Here is a 23,831-nt window from a genome sequence, read left to right on the forward strand (position 1 = left end):
ACAATTATACTTTCCATAAATAATTACTAAAAAAATTAGGGTAACTTTACCCTAAATAATTACTATAAATAATTGTAAATATTATTGTACTTACCATAAACTATTACCACATATAGATATACATACACCCAAAGATAATAATTACTTTTAATCATATGATTATATTAAACAATTGTAAAATTTAAATGATTTTTTCATACATTATATATTAATATATTGTATCATCACGGTATAACATATAAAAGCATTTATTTTAACCAAACATCACCATTTATATTCCAATTATACAATTTTCAATTTAATAAAATAGTAAATGAGTATGCTAGCAATAATATAGAAAAAATTACAAAAATATCACATATATATATATATATCAAAATCATTTTTGTCTTCCATTTATCTCTTTGAAAAAATACATCATCTACATTTAAAAAAAGTATTTTTTGCGTACCCGAGCCACGCGTCATTTTCACATCCACCCACTTTGGTCATCTCGAGCGTCTTAAGATTATGTGGCAGACTCTAGATACAAAATATTTATATATATATATATATATATTTTGATGTATATGATATAGACTGTGGATATGATGCTGATTTAATCGGATCAACATATCACATCAAGTTAATAAGCATATACTCCCTCCGTCCCAGATACTGTGTCTGCTACACTGTAGATACGGTATTTTAGGAGGGGTGTAATTAGTAGATAATTAAGAATGTATTAGTGAAAATAATTATCCTATAATATAAATAATTATAAATTAAGATTAAGATAACTAATTAGTTTAATTAAAATTTAAAAAAATTAAAAAATTTAAAATGAGATTAAAGTGTGTAATCATTTTTTAAAAAAGGAAAGTGACATGGTATGTGGGACGGACAGAAACGGCAACATGGACATGGTATCTGAGACGGAGGGAGTATTATATATCATTGTAACATATTTATAATACAACATATTTCATGGTATAACTCAGTATATGATACCTTATAATACGACGTATGTTGTATTATAGAAAAATATATGCTATATGTGTCTATGTGATATACTGACTCGATCAAATCAAGTAATGGTAGCGAATGTTCGAGATTTTGAACTTTTAAATTCCATTACTATAACACCACGTACTTTATTACAATAATTGAACTTCTAAAAAATTAAAATTTGACTTAATTTTTATACAATATTAAATTTTGAGCGATAGTACATAAATAAAAAAAAAATAGAAGTAATTGAAGAATTTAAATATCTAAACTTTAAATGTCATTGCAAATCACTATCTTATTATATATATATATATATATATTGATAGAATTATATATCTACGTATGTACATATTATTGGTATAAATAGTTTTGGTCGTAATATTTTTTGCAGGTTTATCTGGTGACCAATGAAGTTGGTGAAATTTGTTTGCATTCAATCTAAGTCGGAATTTAGAAAAATTAATTTTGTGTTGTATTGTGAAACCTCGAGTTGAAGATTGGAGAAGTATTGAATATATCGAACCTTGGATATACGTAAATAAATTTATATGAATATATCAAATCGATTCGACACTTAGCTTTGTCTCTGTCTGATTCTTGCATGTCCTAACTCATATATGATTCTTAAAAACCCCAAATTCTTCCTTGTTGGCAAGTTTTCATTACAACAGAACATTTATAATTCTATGAAATTAGTTATGAAAATTTTCAGAAATATATGTAGCTAATGAATTTAAAGAAAATATAATAAAAAGCAGAAACCCTAACCCTAACCCTAACCCTAAACCCGAATCCACAAGACGAAGATGGATGCAAACCTGCAGCTTATGTATGGTAAACGCAATTAGGCTGCGGGTTGTATTGTATTGCATTGCATTGGGTTAGAACATACTGTTAGGAAAATATATATTTCTTTATCTAAATATATATAAATAATAATATACAATTATATTAGTATTCTAGTTTATTTGATTGGTTTAAATTACGTAATCTAATTATAAAAATAATCAATCATTTATTTGATTGACGATTACGAGATTTGATTGTAGAAACATTAGATTATTTATTTGATTGACTTAAATTACGTGATCTATAGAACAAGTCAATTAATACCTTATTGATATAAAATAAATTGAGCAGATACCAAATAGCGTATCAATTAGGTGATTATGGGTGGCCTATTGATCACTATATAAAGGACATTCGGTTATGGTTCCCAATACACTAAATCAATGATTGTTCTCTATTATTTCCATCGGAATAGATTATGAGGACCCATTAGGCGATTTAGTTGAGGAAGACCGTAATACCAATTGGTCGAGTTCTCAATTCTACATTAAAGAACTCGATGGATCCAGGTATGCTCTAATTTGGTTATTTATTTATTTATTTCATATAAATCGCTATAGGAAAAATGGATTGGAGATATGCCGAGTGCATTATCAATAAAACTTTTCCATCACATACAAAATAATCACTACAAAAAAAAAATAGTATATTTGTAACGGAATTTCGTTTTTAAAGTTCTCGTAGCTAACGTAATTTCATCTCTGATCTCGTCTCTAATATCATTAGTAACAGAAAAAATAAATTTAGAAACGAAAAGATCTCGTTATAAAATTGATAATTTCTTGTAATGAATTGCGCATGATCAGCCTGAAATCATATATAAGGAATTGAAAATTATAACTATTAGTTGTGAAGTGATTAAGCTACATATGGATCAGAACAAATCTTCAAATCCTCTAATCACTCGTAGGTCGCAAAGTCCATGGGATGCTTTATGATAATGTAATAATAATATTGGGAACATGCAATAATACACCGTATCAAAATTATTAGACAACCATAGTGTATATATTATATATTTGAGCTCGATATGAATCCCATTCGACCAAAACTTTTTTTATTTTTCTGATTTTTTAATAAAAATAATAATATTAATTAATAGGTTACTATTAATATTATATAGTTATTGTTGGTAAGATTAATGAAATTATAGCTAATAAATATATTTATTAAAATTCAAAATTTATTATTATCTATATATTATATACATAATTTAATTTTTATTATGTAATTTATTATTTATTACAATTTGACCTCGGTGGATCCCGCAATTTCAAAGCTTTTTCTTATTATTATTATTTTTTTGATTTTTTAATGATTTTAAAACTAATTTAAATTACATAATGAATATTAAATTATATATATAATATATAGATAATAATAATAATAAAATTTGAATTTTAATAAATATATTTATTAGCTATAATTTCATTAATCATACCAATAATAAATGTATATAATATTAATGGTAATCTATTAATTATATTAATATATATTTTTTATTATATTTTATAATAATGATTTGAATATATTTTCTTCTAATAGCTTATAAATTTTATTTTTATAATTTTTTTTAAAAAAATATTTTATTTATAATTTTTTTAAATTTATTAAAATAAAGGCAACAAAATATTAACACTGTTAATTTATTTATATATTTTTTATCACATCTATTTTTCATTAACGATAAATATATTTATTTAAAACTATAAATTTAATTAATTAATTAAAAATTAAACTAATCAAAATACATATATGAATTGTTAATTTTTTTTTATTTACACTATTTCAAATGGAAAGAAAAAATACTAATATTTTTCAATAAAAAATACATTAATTTTCTTACAAAATATTTAAAAATAAAAAATATTTTAATAAAATTTTCATAAATTTCAATAATCAATAATAAAAATTCTAAAAAATCCTATACACCACACCAAAATAATTCAATTAGATATTTTAAAAGTAACATATAAAATATTTTTAATTATCATTTTACTTTACGTATAAACAACTAATACTAAACAATAATTTTATCAAATATTTTAAAATAAACAACTAATTGAATCAATTAACTAACCAACTAATCGAATCTGTTACCAGTTAATCAATTAACAACTAAAAACTAACAACTAATTGCCAAAAACACCCCTAAAAATAATATTTTAATATAAAAATAGAATTGATAAAAAGTAAAGTGAGAATACCAGAAGAATTATTAAGTAGTTGATAAAAAGTGATGGTATAAATAGAAAAAATTAATAACAAACTGACTATTATTGGTCAAAGTATCTATAATAATTATGAGTAGATAAAATTATAATTGCGAATAGATTTATATAAGTTTAGTGAACAACTAAAAAACTTATATAAATATTTCAAATATATATATATTTTTAAAAATGATGGTTAAATAAGTAGAAAAAGAAAAAAGTTGCAAACGAAAGGCGCCATCGTACAATGAGAAAATCACCTATTGTACAATCAACTAAAGAATAGTTTTGCCAATTGAAAGATGTTGGTTGGTCAAGCGGCAAGGCGCTTGACATGGACTGAAAAGAGTCGTCGCCAAAGGAAGAGATTGGCGAATAAAATTCATGATGAGCGAATGCTGAAAATATCATATGATCGAACTACAAATTTGGGCCGAGAAGTTGGAGAAATAGTCTGCATTGAGAGGAAATGAGCGGCAATGAATGGATTTAAACAGGTCAGTAGTTGCAATAAGCGAAGAAAACTCCAGTTTGATCATCAAACATGCTGTGGCGAAAGAAAATTGGTGGTGGTGAGTGGTGAGAGAATCGGAACAAATCATGAGTCACCGTGAGCAAAAAAAGAGTTTGACTCGATTGCCACATATCCAAAATGAATATTGATCAAGTTTGGGAGCATTCACCGAAGCAATCAAGTAAAAAATGGGTTGCAATTAATGCTCGATTGTCAACAACTCAGACGCCCACTTTAGTGAAACAATTTTTTGGTGCGGATGGTTGCCAAGTCGATCTAATGGATAGACACTCATTGTGGCATGACATATATTGTCTTTTGTGGCAAGTCAATCGGCATTACTCCTTGGCAATTCAAGTATATATCTTACAAAATTTATTTCATATCTAATAGTATTTAATATTTTGTGAAATATAAGGGTGAATTGTATTGCTACACAAAAATTTCATAGATAATGGCGGGCGGATTCCGAAGAATTTTGATTAACCAAATTCGAAACGACTTAGGCCGATGCAACATAATTTTGTTAGTATCAGGTCTAAACATCCAAATTGGACCAATCAATGGTACATTATGATTAGCGGCAGTCCAAAAGAATGCAACCACGATGAAAAATCAATCCGATCGATGACTTATGAAGTTTGGCGACTGAAATAGAGAGGTGAATAAAGTTGGTAAAGAGCTTTGGAGTTAATTTCCAAAAACAAGATATTTAAAATTGAATTAAGGGAGTATTGGTGGTTGCATGAAGGTTACAAGAACCTTTGAAGTTTGCCAATGAAATAGTAGAAACAATAATGGAAGTAATAATGGAGGAAAAAAAATGCAATTAAAGAAGATGATCAATATATTGGCAATAGGTGAAGATGTGAAAGCAGTGGAGCAGTGGGTGATTAAGGAAAATTTAATCGAGTGCAATGATTGAGAAGATTAATGCAAAATTTTATTGAAGTTTTTTTTTTTTTTTTTTTTCTTCATAAACCCTAAACCCGGAACCCTGAACTCGAAACCCTGATCCCGGAACCCTAAACCCTAAATCCGAAACCCTGCAACTTATCCAACAATTTTATCATTTTATTTTCTTTATTTCTTGTAATTTTATTCCTTTATTTTTGCAGAAGTAATGTTATTTGATTGTCAATCAAATACAAAATGTTTTCTCCTGTTGTTCTTCAACTAATTTGTATTGTCTTTTCTTAATTTTCTTTTTTTTTTTGCCTACCACTAGAAATTTGCATCGAATTATCTGAGAACCCATCGAATATGTTATCATATATATATATATATATTATATCCTTACATATAAATTGACGAAACTATCCCTTGTATAGATAAGTAGCGTTATTGGATTTATTGGAGTAACATACAATTTATTAATTTTAAGTTGAAAATATCAAATTTCCATGTCAATAAAAACAAACTTTTACCAACAGTAAAATTAGTTTAGTGATATTCAACCTTCATAAGAATTTTTTCTATTATTATTTTTTTATAAAATTTCAACAACCCTAAAAATGCAGTGTAATTCAATAAGGGGGATGCATTCTTTTTTATCATACATAATCACGAGTAATATGTACATTTGTTAAAAAACTTTCAATGTCGAGCTCACAAACAGTTCGTTTATTTTACAACTTTATATAATTATCCCATCTCTACGCCCTCGAGTGTGTATATATGATTATATATATATATATATATATATATATAAAGAGACTTTGAGAGTTAAGCCAATAAGAAAGGCACCAAAAAAAGCAATGAAACTTAATTAAAGAAGAAAAGCACATTTGAGGGTCAAGACTTGGCTTGCAAATCATATCATATGCATAGAACACTTGCAAAATCCCTTTTCAACTTTCATACATACAAAGGTCCACTTTTTGGGTAGTGTTATCTTTTTATTTTATTTTATTATTATTATTATTATTATTATTATTATTATTATTATTATTATGTACATGATCATTTTTCCTCCCTTTTCATTTTTCGATTTTTTCTTTCATTCTTTGCTGGGCTGTGAAGTTACACCATATTTATTTATTTATTTATAAGGCAAAATAATTGCAAAGCATCATGATTAACATAAACCAACCATCTTTTATCATCACACCTATGCTTCATTTACACAAATTTGTCTCCCTAATTATTAGTACTATATTATAATATACTAGTAGCATAGAATATTTGTCAGCTGACATTTTAGGGCTTTTGTGAAATTTTAATTAATTAAAAATTTAAAATTATATATGTTTGTAAATATATATATATTCAAGTATTTTTATATACAATATCAATAATATATAATAGTATTAATGTTGATATTTTCTTTGATGCATTAACATATCCAAAATATTCTATTGTTCTTAGGACATATACTTCTCACCTCGAACAAGTCCGGAGTATAATACCAATTTTTTTAAATACAATTAATCATCGCGATTTCTTATAAAATATAGTGTTATTATTTGTTTTTACAAAACAACAGATTCAAACTGTTATTCAAGTAAAAATTCAAAAAAAAAAATAAAAAATAAAAAATCAATCTCCAAAAAACACACCCTTAATTTGTAAAAGATTAGCACTTATAGGGTTATTGACACATGCATGTTATAAAATATATTAAGTAATTGAAATGTTTGTATATAAGTATTTTTTATATATTCAAAAATTTCAATTGATAATCAATTATCTAAAAATTAATTGAAAAAATAATTTATTTTAAATTATTCTCAATAAAAAAATTAACTGGACGAGAGATCCATATAGTACACTGACAAATTGTAATTAATTAGTATAAGCTCAATTCTAAAGCATAATTAATTAAATTATAGACCTCATACATGCATACACTAATATATATATATTAATTATTGAAAACTATAAAAAAAAAAAATTATTATAATAATATTTTATTTATTTTTAAAAAATATCATTTAAGCTCTGAACGATAATTAAATAACTAATATTTTATTAAAAATATGAAGAAAAAAAAGTAGAAAGATAGTAAGAGATATTCTTGAAAAATTAGTTAGTAATTAAAAAGAATAAATAGATAATTTAATAAAGTTGTGATATTTGTAGTAAACAAGTGTTGAATGAATGTAAAATTAAATATTGATTTTTTCAAATATGGTAACGAGATAAATTTAACGGACAGATAAAAAAAAAAGAGAATAAATCTGGTGGACGGAATAAATATATATTTACTTTCTTTTAGAGCACATGTATGTTCATCCAATATAATACGCAGTTTTGAATTAAGAAAAAAAAAAGCATTTTTTTTCTTTCACAAAATATTAAATCAAAATACTGTTTAAATAAAACTAAAATCAATATCCTATTTCGAATTAATTTCGAGTTATATTAATGTATGTGCTGAATGCCACTTTAATATATGATAGTGCTTATTAATTAAGTAATTATAATCCCTTAACAATGAAAAAAGATGTATCATTTGAACTTCTCTTTATATCAATAAAGTATCTTTTCGAATTCCCATAAGGAATGAGCTGGTGGTGTAGGGGTTCGATTTATGACCGTTCGGCTGGAGGTTTATCCAGTGCGCACTTTCGGTTAGTGGCTGCGAAAAAAAAAAAAAAGAGTATCTTTTCGAAGCTAAATTGTCTCGTTCTATTGTGTAAAGAGAACTCAAATGCAATATGTATGATTTAAATTATTTTCTAAATATTCAAATAACTTTATTTTGTTTTATTATTTTTGCTATGAACATATCCTATTTATTTAAAGGGTTTCTAAAATATTAAGCCTCGATAGTTTCTATCATAAAATATCGCATCATATGACTTCTTTAGTGTAGTTTAAAATTGAAAATACTTACTTAAGAATCATTCAAGCAAATGTATGCTAATCTTATCGATTTTATCATTTTGTTGTGAAAATTAGAAAAACAAGAAATCACATATGAATGCAAAGCTTTGTTATTTCATCAAAATGATGTATGTCCGGGGCAATCAATCCAAATATTTCACTAATATTTTTAGATGTGTCTTAAAAAAAAAAATAATAAATATATATATATATATATATAAGTGTAGGTCAAAACTCTCATTTTTAGCTCATATATAAGAATGAATGCATATACATTGCTTAATTCCAAAGTCCCATAAGCTATGTTTAGAAATATATAAGTTTGAAATTATTCGTTAATTAATAATAATTAATATATATTGCAATAGATATTTTTTTTTGAAAAATATTATATCAAATACTTAAATTTTTATTATTTTTAAAATTCTTCAAAACTCGTGGTTGGTTTGTGAATTTGATTTTTAAGTTAGAATTGAAATAATTGTTTGATATAATATAAATAAATGTTGATGCGATATTTTGAATGTAAAATTTATTTTTAATATAATATAAAAATAAAAATATTAATTATTTGATTTGATAATGTTTTTTAGAAAAAAAATAAAATAAATAGTATACATATTGTTAGAAATCCAAATAAAATAAAATAAAATAAAAACACAACCTCAAACTTTTAGAATTAATATATAAACAAATACATATATATATATATATATATATATTTGATGGTACAAATAGAGGGGACCAACTAAACACTTGACAAATGGAAGCAACGCGTATATGTTTTTGCCAATTGATTTGTCACTATTATATTCTAATTTTGGTCACCAAACATCCCCTTACTCTTGCATTTATTACATACGTCAAAGTTTTTTTATTTGAATTTGAATTTTAATTAATAGTAAATTTATAATTAAAATAGTTATTTAATATTATATAAATATATATTAGTGACATATCTTAAATTCTCTCTCCGTCCCGTTGGAAGGGTGACGTTTGCTTTTTGCACGTAGATTTTTGAATATTAGTATATTATATTGGATTGTAGTAAAAAAGACAAAAATACCCCTATTAGTATAGTGTAATATAAAAGTAATGGCATTTGTGTAATTTTGTAAGTTGAAAGGGTATTTATTATGTTAAGTAGGTAGTACAATTACTAAATTAGAAAATTGTAACTTTATTTTGAGACGGACGAAAATGGAAAATGATAACCTTTCAATGGGACGGTGGGAGTATATACTTTTTTATCAAAATAGTATTTTCAATATTTTAATTTATTCGACTCAAAGATATATTCTTCTTTCTTTTTCTTTTTAATAAAAGTTAAGATAAACTGTTTTTTTAGTCCCGTAACGTCCTCCGGTGCCGGAGACGCCCGCATGGCTCGTCGGAGGCTACGTGTCTGCCAGGTCAGCGACACTCGGCAGACACGTGAATTTTATTATTATTTTTTGATTTTTTGTAATTTTTTTAAATTAATTTTTAATTTTATTTGCCTTTTAAATTTTTTTTGGTCCAATTGAAAAAAAATTAAAAAAAATTAAAAAAAAAAAAAATCTACGTGTCGCTGACCTGGCGGACACGTGACTTCCGGTGAGTCACGTGGGCGTCTCCAGCGCTGGAGGACTAAAACAACGGAAATTTTTCACTTATGGGACTAGTTTGCGACAGACTCCACTTACGGGGTTAAAATGATAAGGGAGTCCAGTTACGAGACAAAAAAAAGAATTTACCCTAAAAGTAATTATACACTAATATCAAAATACTTTTAATTTATATTTAAATTACAAATATATTATTACATATGTATATATATAATTACTTTTTACATGAAGTTAAAAGAAAAAAAATGTCAAAACATTTTACACACTTCAACTAACTAATAAAATATAAGTGGTAAATTTGTATTTACTAACTTAGGTATGAGTTTTGCTTATTTATTTGTTTGATTTTACTATTTATGTTTTGAGACCAAATAGTTACACTATTATGAGCATATTTAACACACAACAAGGATACTGTAAAATTAGTATATTATTAAATTTAAAATAAAATATTTATAGTTTAGTATATATTTATATTTAGATCTCACGCTACAATGTACAGGTTTCAACGCACAATAATAAGATTGTAAAACTAGCATATTATTGTATTTATAATAGCACATATTTATATTTAAATAGCCAACGTTTATACTATAATGAGTATATTTCAGCACACAGCAAGTAGATTGCAAAATCATCGTATTATTACATTTAAAATAACACATTTGTATTTAGTCATATTTTTATATTTAAATATAAAATGTTTACACTATAATGAGAATATTTCAACACATAACAAACCTATTACAAAATTAGCATATTATTACATTTAGAATATCTCAGTTGTATTTAACACATATTTATATTTAAATAACAAATACTTACACTATAATAAACATATTTCATTACACAACAAGTACATTGTAAAATTAGTATATTATTTTTTTGTAGAGCCTGGTTTGCAGAATATTAGATTCAGACGGGGTTTACTCAGGGCGCACATTCGGATAGCAGCTGAGAATTTTCACATCATAAAAAATAAAAAAAAAAAAAAAAATAGTATATTATTAAGTTTAAAATAAAAAATTAATAGTTTAACATATATTTACATAATAAAAAGCCCATGCCTACATTATGAAAAACAAATTCTTATTTCTTTCATTTGTTTAAGTTTGCTAATTTAATTATTTATATATTTAATTAAAAAAAAATCTGTTGAATTCGAGAATAAAAGGAAGGAAGCGCAACAAAGATACTATAAAATTACAATTATACCCTTTCTATTAATTTCAACCGTGACATTAATTTATGGTATTAGTGTTGGCGAGGGTAATGAAAGTTAATATACATTTTTCTTTTTAATCATATTAATAAAATTTTAAATTATTCTTTTTAATATTATCCACCTAAATTCTCGTGACGAAAATAAATCTTGCACAGTATTTGAAATTAAAGAAGTAATAAACATATATTATTTCATCTGATAAAATATTTTTTAAAAATAATAATAAAAATTTCATTAAAACAATATAATTTTCAACAATTAATATAAAAATATTATTTAAATTAAAATTCCAGTCAAACCAAACCAAAACAAAACAAAACAAATCCAATTTTCTATAATACTCCATTCTTTTAAATACAAATAGTCTTGTTTAGTATTTTTGTTCGTTCAAAAACAATAGTCTCATTTTCATAAATAACTGTATCATTATAAAATTATCCTTATTTTTTCATTAATATTACACAATTATCACTACTTTTTATACTAATACACTTACAAGATTAAAAAAGTCTTTTATACGTACTTTTTATCTAGTACCAATATAATATCAATATTCCTTAATTTCGTGCCAAAGGCAATCCAAACCATAGTTTTGGGACGGAGGGATTAATTATTATGTATTGTGTACTATAAATCAAAGTTTGGGTTCAGCTTTATTCCAAATTCTTGTGCGCATTATTAATTTAAAATAAATACCAAATTGTAATTTAATTGATAAGATCTGAAAATTTTAATGTCAATTTAAATTCAAAATACTTTTAAGTTGTAAATTAAATTTTTGTTTCTGGATTTGATTTTGAAATTTGAAAATAGTGCATTGACATCGTTTACAATTTATTGCACGTCATCATCAAAAGTCAATACATATCAATTATATATCATTATGTTTTTATGTCAATAAATATCAATTATATATATATATATATCATAATTCTCTTTCTACTAGTAACATAATAAAAGATGGTGACATAAAATTATTTTACAATATTTTAACTATATTACTCCCTATGTAACATGGGTGTATTACTATAGACACGAGAATTTAGGTAAAGTATAATTAATAAGTAATTAAAAAATGTATTAGTAAAAATAATTATTATTTAATAAAAATAATTATAGATTAAGATTAAGATAACTAAATAGTTTAATTAAGATTAAAAAAAATTTAAATTTTAAATTTTAAAATATGATTAAAGTGTATAATTAATTTTCCAAAAAAAGAAATGACAAATTATGTGGGACGGACGAAAATAAAAAATAGGAACAAATTATATGGGACGGAGGGAGTATTATTATTATTATTATTATTATTATTATTATTATTATTAATCCATGTATATTGAATATTTATCAAAATTCATTATTGAGTTTTAGTATTTACTTATTTAAAAAACAAATTGTCAAATACACACGCTTATGAGCTTCTCAAATGACGTTTAGACTTCTATTTCTATATATATATATATATATATATATGAAATTGCAAAAAATATTCCTATATATACTAATTATTACTTTTGTCCTATATTTATCTTGTTGGCAAAATATATCTTACATGTTTGTAAAAGTTGCTATTTTTGTCCTTTAGCCGCTCGTGACATTCATACTAAGCGGAATGACGTGCGGCTACGCGCTACCAAATGATATAAATAACGATTTTTGTAAACATGTGAGTATACATGAGTACAATGTGGGATTTTTTTACAATTTTCTATATATATATATATATATAGCTGTTTGTATTGATTTTTGTTCAAAAATAAAAATAGATTTTAAAGCTCAAATATATATATATATATATATATTAATAAAAAAAACATATTGAATGTAGCTTTTAAAAAAACAGAGGTACTTTTAAAATTAAAATTACTAATAGTTAGTTTTTAATAATAATAATAATAATAATAATAATAATAATAATAATAACTAATGTAACTAAAAATAATGAATTGATATATTATGATTAATTTAAAATTTAAATATACAATTGTATTTTTATTTTTAATTTACATATTAAACTTAAATCTAAATTTAAAAATATAATTGAACTATCAAATTTTAAAAAATATAGATTTTTAATTAATTATAAGTAGGTCAAATTTTTAAAATATGATTTTTTAAAGTTTTTTAAAATAAATTATAGAATATTATTAATTTGAAAAAAATATATCTTTATTTTTAATTAAGTATATATCATATTTAAATTAAAATTTGAAAATATAATTCAATAGTAAATTTTATAAATGTATTAATAATTATACTAAATAACTATTTTTTAAAATATAATTTATAATTTTTTAAAGTAAATTATAAAAAGTTTAGTAAAAAAAGATATATTTACATTAACATAATGTTCTTTTTTGATAATTTTGACATTTTAATAACACTTTTAATTTTATTATGTTTATTTTTATTTCTAAAAATTATTTTATGATAATACACTAAAATAGAAAATCAAATTATTTTTATTTTTAAATTTACTTTTAACTTTTTAAAAAAGACCTCATATTACATGAAATATCAGTTTTTAACTTATGATTTTCTTTTTTTTTTTATTAATTTTTTACTTTTTATTTTTATGTAAAACTTGAGTTTGTTTGTTTTTTTCTAAAAAAATTGTCATATATATATATATATATATGTCATTTAGGTTGTTACCTTATAAATATAATATTTTTTTCGTCTCAAAATAATAAGAATATTTGAGTTTAATATAAAATTTAAAAAATAATAGTATTATTTTGAAAGTGGGTATAAAATAAATATTAAAAAACTAAAATATCTTTATGTTTGTACTTGTGTAAAAAGTAATGATATTTATGTAATAATAATAAAAAATATACATAAATTGAATTGAATAATCAAATTTTATCTATGTTATTATTTTTTTCACTTTAGTAGCGTTATTTATTTATGGTAATACATCAAATATTTAAATTTTTATTATTTTTAAAAATATTAAAATTTTTTAAACAGATAAGAAATTGAATGCTGCTCTAAATATAATGTAAATAACTAAGCTAAGAAAAATTCAAATAATATAAATTTATTCATAGTTTTATATATCTATATAAAGTAGATGTTTAAAATAATACTACCTCTTTCTCTTAACTAATAACTATTATTCAAGTTTGTCTCATTTGCCATTAACTCTAACTTTTTACTATTTGAACTTTACGATTTTTTAAAAAAAATATATTTTTTTCTCTTACAAAATATCTCATCGTATATTATTTTAATATTAAACTCAGACCAAAATTTTTCAAAACTCATCAAAAGAAACATATCCTTTAATTTCCAAAAGAATGTCAAATTAAGTGTATTTTTTTCATTCTCTAAAGTTTACATCTACTTTTTACTTGTTAATATTTGAATATTAATTATTATATTAAAATAGGTAGAAAAAATAAAAATATTTCTATTAGTATTTTATTATAGAAATATAAATTATATAAATATGAAAGTATTTTTAATGTTAAAGTATAAAGATAACGGTAAACTTTAGACGTGAACGGAGTAGTATGCAATTTTTATTTTTTATATTATATACTCCCTCCGTTAACTTAATAAGTTTACATTTACCTTTTACGTTGTTGTATTCACTACAAGAAAATATTATTTCTGTAACATAAATTTTTTCGTCTTTAAATCTACTTTTTCCGTTACTAATGACATTAGAGACGGAATTTGAGATGAAATTATGTTAGCTACGTGAATTTAGGAACGAAATTTAGTTACAAATATATCATTTTTTTTTTTGTAGTGATTTAACATTAAAAATATACTTATATTTGTATAGTTTTCTATACAAATGTCATTATATTTGTATTATAAAAAACTAATACATGTATTTTTGTCATTTTTTTATTTGTACTATATTTTGATAATTAATATTTAAGGATCAATATGCTAAAAAACAAATTTTCTATGTGGACGGAGGGAAATTAATTTTAATATTTTATAACAAAACATATCACATTATAAATGTAAACTTCAGACGTGAACGGAATGGTATGGAATTTTTATTTTTTATGTTATATATTAATTTTAATTTTATAATTAAAATATCACATTAATATTTATTAATATCACATCAAATTAAGTTTTTGTTATTGAAAACTCAAATCTAAAACCCAATTTCCACACACACCTGAAGATGTAATTGTAAAATTTGGGTTTTGTATTTAATACTCCTTCCGTCCCATTGAAAGATTACGATTTTTTATTTTTATCCGTTCCAAATCAAGATTATAATTTTCTAATTTAGTAATTGTACTGTCTACCTAACATAATAAATACTATTTCAATTTACAATATATTATACAATGTATTATACAAATGTCATTATTTTTATATTACACCGTACTAATAAAGGTATTTTTATCTTTTTTTAATACAATCTAATATGATATTAATATTCAAAAATCTGCTTATAAAACGAAATGCCACTCTTCCGATGGAAATTGACGGAGAATTTTAAAATTTAATGAATACTTTCCAAGAGAAAATTCTACAGTAGTAACTAAAAAGAAAATTTAAATATAAAATAATAATTAAATTTAACAAATATATTTATTTCCTAGTCAGAAAATAGACACTTACATACAGATGTATGTATGTATATGTATATGCGTATGTATATATAGTTATATGTATATATTAAACGTCGGATTGGCAACGGTCATATTTCCGATTACCGATTAGCCTCACTCTGTTTTCGCTCTCTACTCTCTCGTCTTCCACATCTCTCCCATTCCGTTTCTCTCTCTCTCTCTAGGCGTTCGAGCTCACGGTTCCCTCGTTGAATCAGCTTAATTAGGGCGGAATTTTGGGTGGGGAGGGAGGCGGTGGTTGGGAATGTGATAAGAGAGATGGTAACCGCTGTCGCATCGACCCACCGCCTTTCGGAAAATACGAAGCTGAAGCCGTTTCTGCCTTCCGACGCCGGCAATGGGCCGCCGGTACGGCGTCCGAAGAGTCGCGAAGTCACTTCGCGGTATTTGTCTGCCGCCACCACGTCTTCGTCTTCCAATTCCTCTTCCTCGACCAACACAACTTCGTCTTCGGTCACCTCAGGGTTTTCAACCTTTTCGAGGAGGCCTCGGTCTCCGATCACCAGCACGAAAACCGTGGTTGCTACTACGCCCAAGAGCCAGCAGCGTGCGGTGTCTGCTGAGAGGCGTCGGGCGCCGGCGACGCCTTCTAGTGCGGAGAGGATGCTAGTAACGTCGATGCGGAGCTTATCTGTGTCGTTTCAGGGAGACTCGTATTCGGTACCTGTGAGTAAAGTTAAGGCACCTCCGACGACGGTTGGAACCTCCGTAGGGCCGAGGAAAGGTACGGCGGAGGAGAGGAGGAAAGCTGGGGTTACACCGGGTAGAGATCGGAAGGAGAAGGATTGGGAGAACTCGCGGCCGAGTAATCAGCAACAGCATCGTTGGCCGGGAAGGTTGCGCAGCGAGAATTCGAGCGTCCTCACTCGGAGCTTGGATTGCAGCGCTGAGAGAGTGCAATCGGTTCGATCGTATTCTGGAATCAAGGAATTGAGAAAATCCATGGCTGATGAAAGGTCCAACGATGCTGAGGGTCGTGGACTCAGACTTGAGCTTGATTGTAGATCGAAATCCGGTGATTCAATTAACTCAGATGTTAAGAGCGTCTCACTCGAGAGCACTGCCAGTAGAAATTCAATTCAACTAAAAGGAAGACCCCATGGTTTGGTTGTGCCTGCAAGAATTTGGCAGGATCCGAGTAACAAAGCACAAGAACTGCAATACCTTGATTCACCTTCACCAAAGAGTGCTGCTACAAATAGATCAGTAGCTCCATCAAAATTGCTTGCAGCAAAGAAGGTTCAGAATAATAGTCTCTTATCATGGCCTAAGGAGGCTTCTACAAGTAGGGGATCATCACCTCATAGAGGGGTTGTCAGGTCTGCCTCACCGGGCAAGGCCTTCACTCCATCAACTGGTGCTATTATGAGGGGTATGGCTACTCCGCCAAGAGCTAGAAATGGCAGCTTACCGATGAATGAAAGTAACATATGTAGAACACCATCTATGTTTCACTTTTCTGTTGATGCCAGGAAAGGCAAATTGGGAGAAAATTATATTGCCGAGTCGCATGAGTTGAGATTACTCTATAATCGGCTTTTGCAGTGGCGACTAGCGAATGCGAAGCGGGAACATAGTTTGTTCTTTCAAAAACATATGGCACAGGTATATGCTTCTCCCTGCCCTTTGTGAATAAAGTATAAATTAATTAACGCCATTGCAATTGGTCTATGCATCATATCACAGATTTTGTGTGCTTTTTTCTGCTTCCAATTCAGCCGTGTGAGTTAAGCTTGACATGGATAATCCGAAATGGTAGAAATGGACATAATTTGCCACTTTATTGGAGCTAAACCATGGTATTATTAAGTTATGTGATCAATGCAGAGTTTAGATTTTTCTGTGCTTTATGGTTATGTTAGTAGTTCAGTCATGTTACTTTTACCAAAACTTATCATGTGTGAAGTCAAATATGTATATTTACAACTTAATCAGAAGCATTTGATATATTTGAGCTGCAAATTAGATGGCTTACAGCTGGCTTAGCATATAGTGGTCTATTTGACATCAGGGTTGGGCTTTGGAAGAATGAAGTACATTGAAAAGTTTTTTATTTGCCTAATAAAATGCAGCACAGAATTGGAAAAGGCTTGACACAAGATAATCATTCTTACACAGAAAATTCTATCTGGTTGATATACTGGGCAAACTATGTTTTATTCTTTGTGTGGCATTTGCTCTTATCGGCAGAACTTTTTTGAGTCCATCCATAGACAATGCAGGCATTTTCCAGCATTACAATCTAATGTTTAATTGCTAACAAACGTCTGGATTTTATGACTTCTTTGGAAGAGAACGTCTTTTCCAAAATTTGCAAGGTCCCAACATAACATTAATTTCTCACCGTCGAAACTGGAATAACTGATCAAACACTGTAATTTCTGAAACCTTGAAATAAACATCTCTGAAGCTCACTTTGAAAAATTGATCTGGTGTTCGTGTCTTTGTCACATTTTTGGAGTACTGTTAATTATCTATATCTGTTTCAACTTTATCCTTACCTGTAAGTGTGGAGCCCAAATTAGGTTTAGAGTTTATCGATGATGGGGTATGTTTTACATTCTTCTTGGATTCTATGGTCCAAATTTGTAATACTCAATCTATGTCAAAACCATATGGAAGATGTTATATTCTCTTATTAGTTCCAAAATTTTAAAGAGAGTTTATTTTGAGGCTAGATGTTTAATACCTGAGGTTTCTGATAGAAGTGTTTATTTTGAGGCTGGATGTTTAATACTGGAGGTTTCTGATGGAAGTGAAAGGGTTGGGAATGAAAATGTTTTGTAGCAGAGGTTTCTGGTTCTCAACTATAATTTGGTTGTGTGGGATTTCTGCGAGACGTGCCCTTAATTTGATTTAGAATTATAATATATGTATATTCATTATAATATATGCCCTCTCTTGGCGAATTGATCTCAACTCTTGGCTTTATTTTTTAACCTCCCCAGGGAAGCCTCTATGATGCTTGGATGAAAAACTCTAAACTGCAGAACTTGGTTGCATCCAAGAGGATTGAACTACAACTTGTGAGGCATAAGCTGAAGCTTCATTATATATTATTGAAACAAGTAAGATTTGATTCTGTTCTTTTCTTTATTCTATCTACTCTATCAATATTTATATAGTTTGATTCTGAAGAATCTTACAAATGCTACCTTGTCAGACTGTAAATAAAGATTTTTTTCTCCAATTCCTGTGCACACCCTCCATTTATGTCCCAAATTTCTATCATTTGTGTTTGTTACAATGAATGTGGTTAAGTAGCGGCTGCTGTGACAGATGAACATACGATACCCACAGGTTAAGGTCATTGTTTGGCATTTATCTCTACATGCAGGAACCGCATTTGGAATGCTGGGGGCTGATTGATACAGGTCACTGCAATTCAGTGTCTTCAGCTGTAGATGCCCTGAAAGCTAGTACAGTTCGTCTTCCTATTGTATGTGGTGCTAAGGTACAATGATTTTTTTTGTATTGAATCCATCATTGCCAAACTTGATCAATGTTATTAAAGCACGTGATGGACCTTCTGTCTTTTGTAGTTTGTCATGATTAACTAAAAGAATCTCACATCTCCGACTTTATTCTCTGTGCTTTTCGCTTTTTCAGGCTGATGTGCATAAGGTACAACTAGCAATATCTTCGGCTGTTGATGTTATGCAAGCAATGGCATCTTCAATCTGCTCATTGTTATCAAAGGTAGTTCATTAATAAGTGAATTGTTCAAACTATACACTGACCTTTAGTATATATCATGCAATGCACCTGTTTCTGATGAGTACCGCGATTATACCTTTAAAATGTAAAGTCACACTTTTAAGTGTAAGCGCAATTTTTAGAATCTAGTCTTTTGCATGTTAATTGAATGTTACCGTGGGCCGTAAGGTACATTGTGTAAGGAATTCTTGTTTTCCCTAGAATAAAACATGCAGCATCAAATAATGTGGTTTTATGTCTAAATGTTTTGGGTAAGTGTTTTTATTGAAGTTCTTGAACATTTTACTGCATCGGTTCAACAGGTGGAACAGATGAACCTACTAGTGTCGGAACTTTCCAATACGAGCGTACAAGGCCATCGTTTTCTTGCTGAATGCAAAGATTTCTTGTCCGTGACATTCATTCCATTGCAGGTGACAACTATTTGTAAAAAAATTGATAATCTTTAAATCATTTACACTACACTTTCCCAAGATAGACGATCAACCAATATGTGCGTGCATGTGGTACTCTAACAACCCAAGTTACCCCACCCCCCACCCCATGTGCTATATATAGGTTATGCACTGTGATCTGAGGACACAGGTCTTGCAAATTCAACAAGAAGCAATGCTCCTGGAACAAAAAAGGCACATGGCATGCTGCTGATCCCATTTTTGTTGCCGACATTACGTGTAGCTGATTTTCTAACACCACATCACCATGCAAGAAATGGTACAAATTCTTACCTTACACGACATATATATATATATATATATACTTGGTCGTCTTCCTCCTTATTTTGATGCAATGAAGGATGGGTGACAAGACAATATAGTAGTTTCTACTTTAGGTTGTGCATACAGAAGCTGAGCTGCTAACCCCCCCCACCCCTCTCAAATTTGATTTGTGTATAAAATGTTGGTGTTCTAGATTAGGCATATATATATATATATGCAATGTTATTGTTGGGAATTTCTGTTGTTTTGGTGTGTCAGTGTCATGTCATGAATGAATATTGAAAAAAAGATAAAAGTGAAAGAATGCTCTTGAAGCGGTTCTATCTGTTTTATGTGGGGTTATATTTTCTTTGGATTTCTTTAGTCTTTTACACTTATATTTATTTATTTGTCTTCATTGCTTTTATTTTCATGTGTTTTCATCTCATTCCATTAATGTGATAGGATTCTTTTACACTCTGTGGTCAAGTTTGTATGGTGAATGGTGATTGAGAGTCAAGTAGAAAATAAATTTAATTTAATTTAATGATTGATTGATTCTTTGTTGAACAATGGGACTTGACTTAGTGGGGGTGCCACAATCCTTTGTAGGCATGGGAATTGAGCTGGAATCAGATTTGGAACTTCTGGTTATGAGTTTTTAAGAATTTAAACTTTATCAAAATCCCATCCTGAACTCGGTTTTTTTTATCACATGGTATACTAATGCTACTTTCGTTGAAGATATATTATGGGTATTTTGATATATATATATATATATATATTTATATAACGTAAGAATTCGCAGCTGCTACAAAAAAGTGACACTGGATAAATGTTTCACGCAAAAAGAAAAATTTATTATTTTTTTTATAAAACAAAATGAATATTTCGGATCTGCCATAAATCTAGCAAATTTAAGGGGAGACGGAGCTATGGTAAAATAAAGCACGTTTTGGGACCTAAAATTTGTTGACAGGTAAATTATGAGGTTTACAAAACTCATCCCGAATTCGTCTAATAATAAAAAAATAATAATTTGTATTAAATTATTATTTTTTATAAATAAATAGATAATATTTCGTATTAATATATATATATATATATATCAGACCACTCTTTAATCTAATCTATAAGTTTTTAAGTTTTCTATTAAAGATCAACAAATAAATACTGCCCTTTAAACAAGTTAATGAGGATGAAAAGGTCAATATTAAAAATTTAATTGGTCAAACCAACTACACCAACATTCATCTAAATACAATCGGAAAATATCTAGAAAGGATTGAATCTCATATTTTAGATACACAATTCACAACACTGTATAAATCAAATCTAAAAATTTCCTCTGCCAACTCTTATACAAGGAAAATCTGACTTTATTAAAGAACTCTAATCCCATCTTTCACGAATAGGCACCACCAACGCTGAATATGCTCATGATATACTATCATCTTCTCGCTTAAATGTCATTTCCTCACATTAGACTGGGATTAATTGGGATGCTCAACCGCTCCCTCTCACCTTTGTATTTCAGCCCGTCCCTCAAACTCCCTTTAATTCTTCGTCCCATATAATTGGAATTTCGATGGTTTAGGAGAACATCAAATCATACTTCTGTTACAACAAATGACTATGGCTGCAAATGTCCAGTTAAAACGATGGTGGCATTCATATCTCACCTATACTCAACAACAAGATATATTAGATGCCATTAAAATAGATGAATACGAAATTCCGATCTTAAATGAATTAGGTGATACTATACAAGATGCCGTATCATCTTTAATCTAGACCATATCAATATTTTTTTTAGGAGATCCCACCCATATTAAAAATAGAAACACTGAACTCTTATTCAACCTCAGATGTAAAAAAACTTAGTGATTTCCCTAATTACAAAAGAGATTTTCTTGATACTCTACTAACTCGTGACGAATCAAACCAACCATTCTCGAAAGAAAAATTTCTCGCAGGATTACCAACATTATTAGGAGAAAAAGTCCTAAATAGAATTAAAACTTTATCAGGATCACATATTATAGATTATCATAATTACACCTATGGCCAATTAATTAGTATAATAACAGAAGAAGCACTTCGAATATGTCAAGATATAAAAAATACAAAAACACCTAAAATGAGAACTTAAACAAATAAAAATAGTATTAAGAACCGTTTGTAAGAAATTTGAAGCTTGTAGTCCTAAACCTTCTAATGAAAATTACAATTGCAAAGAAACATCTAAGTCTAATAGAAAATATCATAAAAAAGATTACAAACTCTTTAAAACCCCTATATATTACAACAATACCAAAAAAAAATAATATATAAAAAACCTCTTAATAATAACTACAAAAGAAAGAACAAAGATAACATAAAATGCTATAGATGCAACAAAACATGACATATAGCTAAATATTGTAAAATTCGAAGAAAGACTCAAGAGTTACAACTTGAAGCAAAAATTACTGATAAACTTTATAATCTTTTCTTAACATCTTCCGAAGAAGATAAATCCGAAACATAAATAAAATCTTCTTACTCATCTCATGAAGATAAAAAAGATGTAACATAGAAAAAGATGAAACTTCATTAGATTCTTCTAGCTCTGGTCTATCTATCAACACAATCACACAAGAACAACAAAACTTAATTGATATAATTAAACAGATAAATAATCTAGATATCCAAGAAACATGTTTTGAAAAATTACTCCAACATCTAAAAAAACAACACACCAACATACTCTACAAGAAAAAATTATTTTTGTAACAAAACTTTTTTCTTTCTAAATCTACTTTTTTCGTTACTAATGACATTAGAGACGGAATTATGAACCGAATTACGTTAGCTACGTGAACTTTATGGACGAAATTCCGTTACAAATATATTATTTTTTTGTAGTGATAACTCTAGCCCATAGACATATGATCTAACCAAAATATTAGGAAATAAAAAAAATATATTAAAAAATCCTACAATTCATACCCTTCAAAAGGAAATCAAAAAATTAAAATATGAAATCAAAAAAATAAAAGAACAACAAACCCAAGACTCCCAAAAAATATAAAAGATTATCGAAATTATTAACACTATTGATGTCGTTGAAACATCTAATGAGGCGATACAAGACCAAATACAATCTATTCAAAACACACCAGAAAAGAAAATATAGCACTCTTTGAATTCTCTAAAGGATGTTATAAAAGAAATCACCTCAAGAAAATATATCATAAAAATACAACTTGAATTCTCTAACGGATTTTTGTCTAAATACTATAGCACTCTTTGAGCCGACTTAAATTATATAAAGATGGATTTTCCCCTACCAGATTCCTCCACAAAACTCATGCAAAAATAAAAGCAGTAAATAATTCAATACTAAGCGTCTCATCTCAGATTGAAGCTTCTGTAGTAAATGAAGGAATTCATTTAAGAACTTCATTTGTCGTAGTAAAGAATATACATCATATGGTTATGTTAGGAACCCATTTTTTAAATTTAATTACACCTTATACAGTTGGTCTGAAATCAATCTCATTCAAAATAAATAATAAAAAAATTATATTTTACT

General features: G+C 27.2%; 1 protein-coding gene across 1 annotated transcript; it reads left to right on the forward strand.

The window, feature by feature from the left end:
• Positions 1-15,917: 15,917 nt before the first annotated feature.
• Positions 15,918-20,696, forward strand: LOC127256825 (QWRF motif-containing protein 2-like). Its single transcript, XM_051283032.1, has 6 exons — positions 15,918-17,444; positions 18,788-18,907; positions 19,177-19,293; positions 19,449-19,538; positions 19,859-19,969; positions 20,115-20,696. The coding sequence occupies exons 1-6, from the start codon at positions 16,098-16,100 to the stop codon at positions 20,202-20,204; spliced, it is 1,875 nt and encodes a 624-aa protein (XP_051138989.1). The 5' UTR covers positions 15,918-16,097; the 3' UTR covers positions 20,205-20,696.
• The last annotated feature ends 3,135 nt before the right edge of the window (positions 20,697-23,831 follow it).

Source organism: Andrographis paniculata, unplaced genomic scaffold (genome assembly GCF_009805555.1).
Source record: "Andrographis paniculata isolate CXL003 unplaced genomic scaffold, ASM980555v1 Contig57END, whole genome shotgun sequence".
In the NCBI taxonomy this organism is placed as follows: domain Eukaryota; kingdom Viridiplantae; phylum Streptophyta; class Magnoliopsida; order Lamiales; family Acanthaceae; genus Andrographis; species Andrographis paniculata.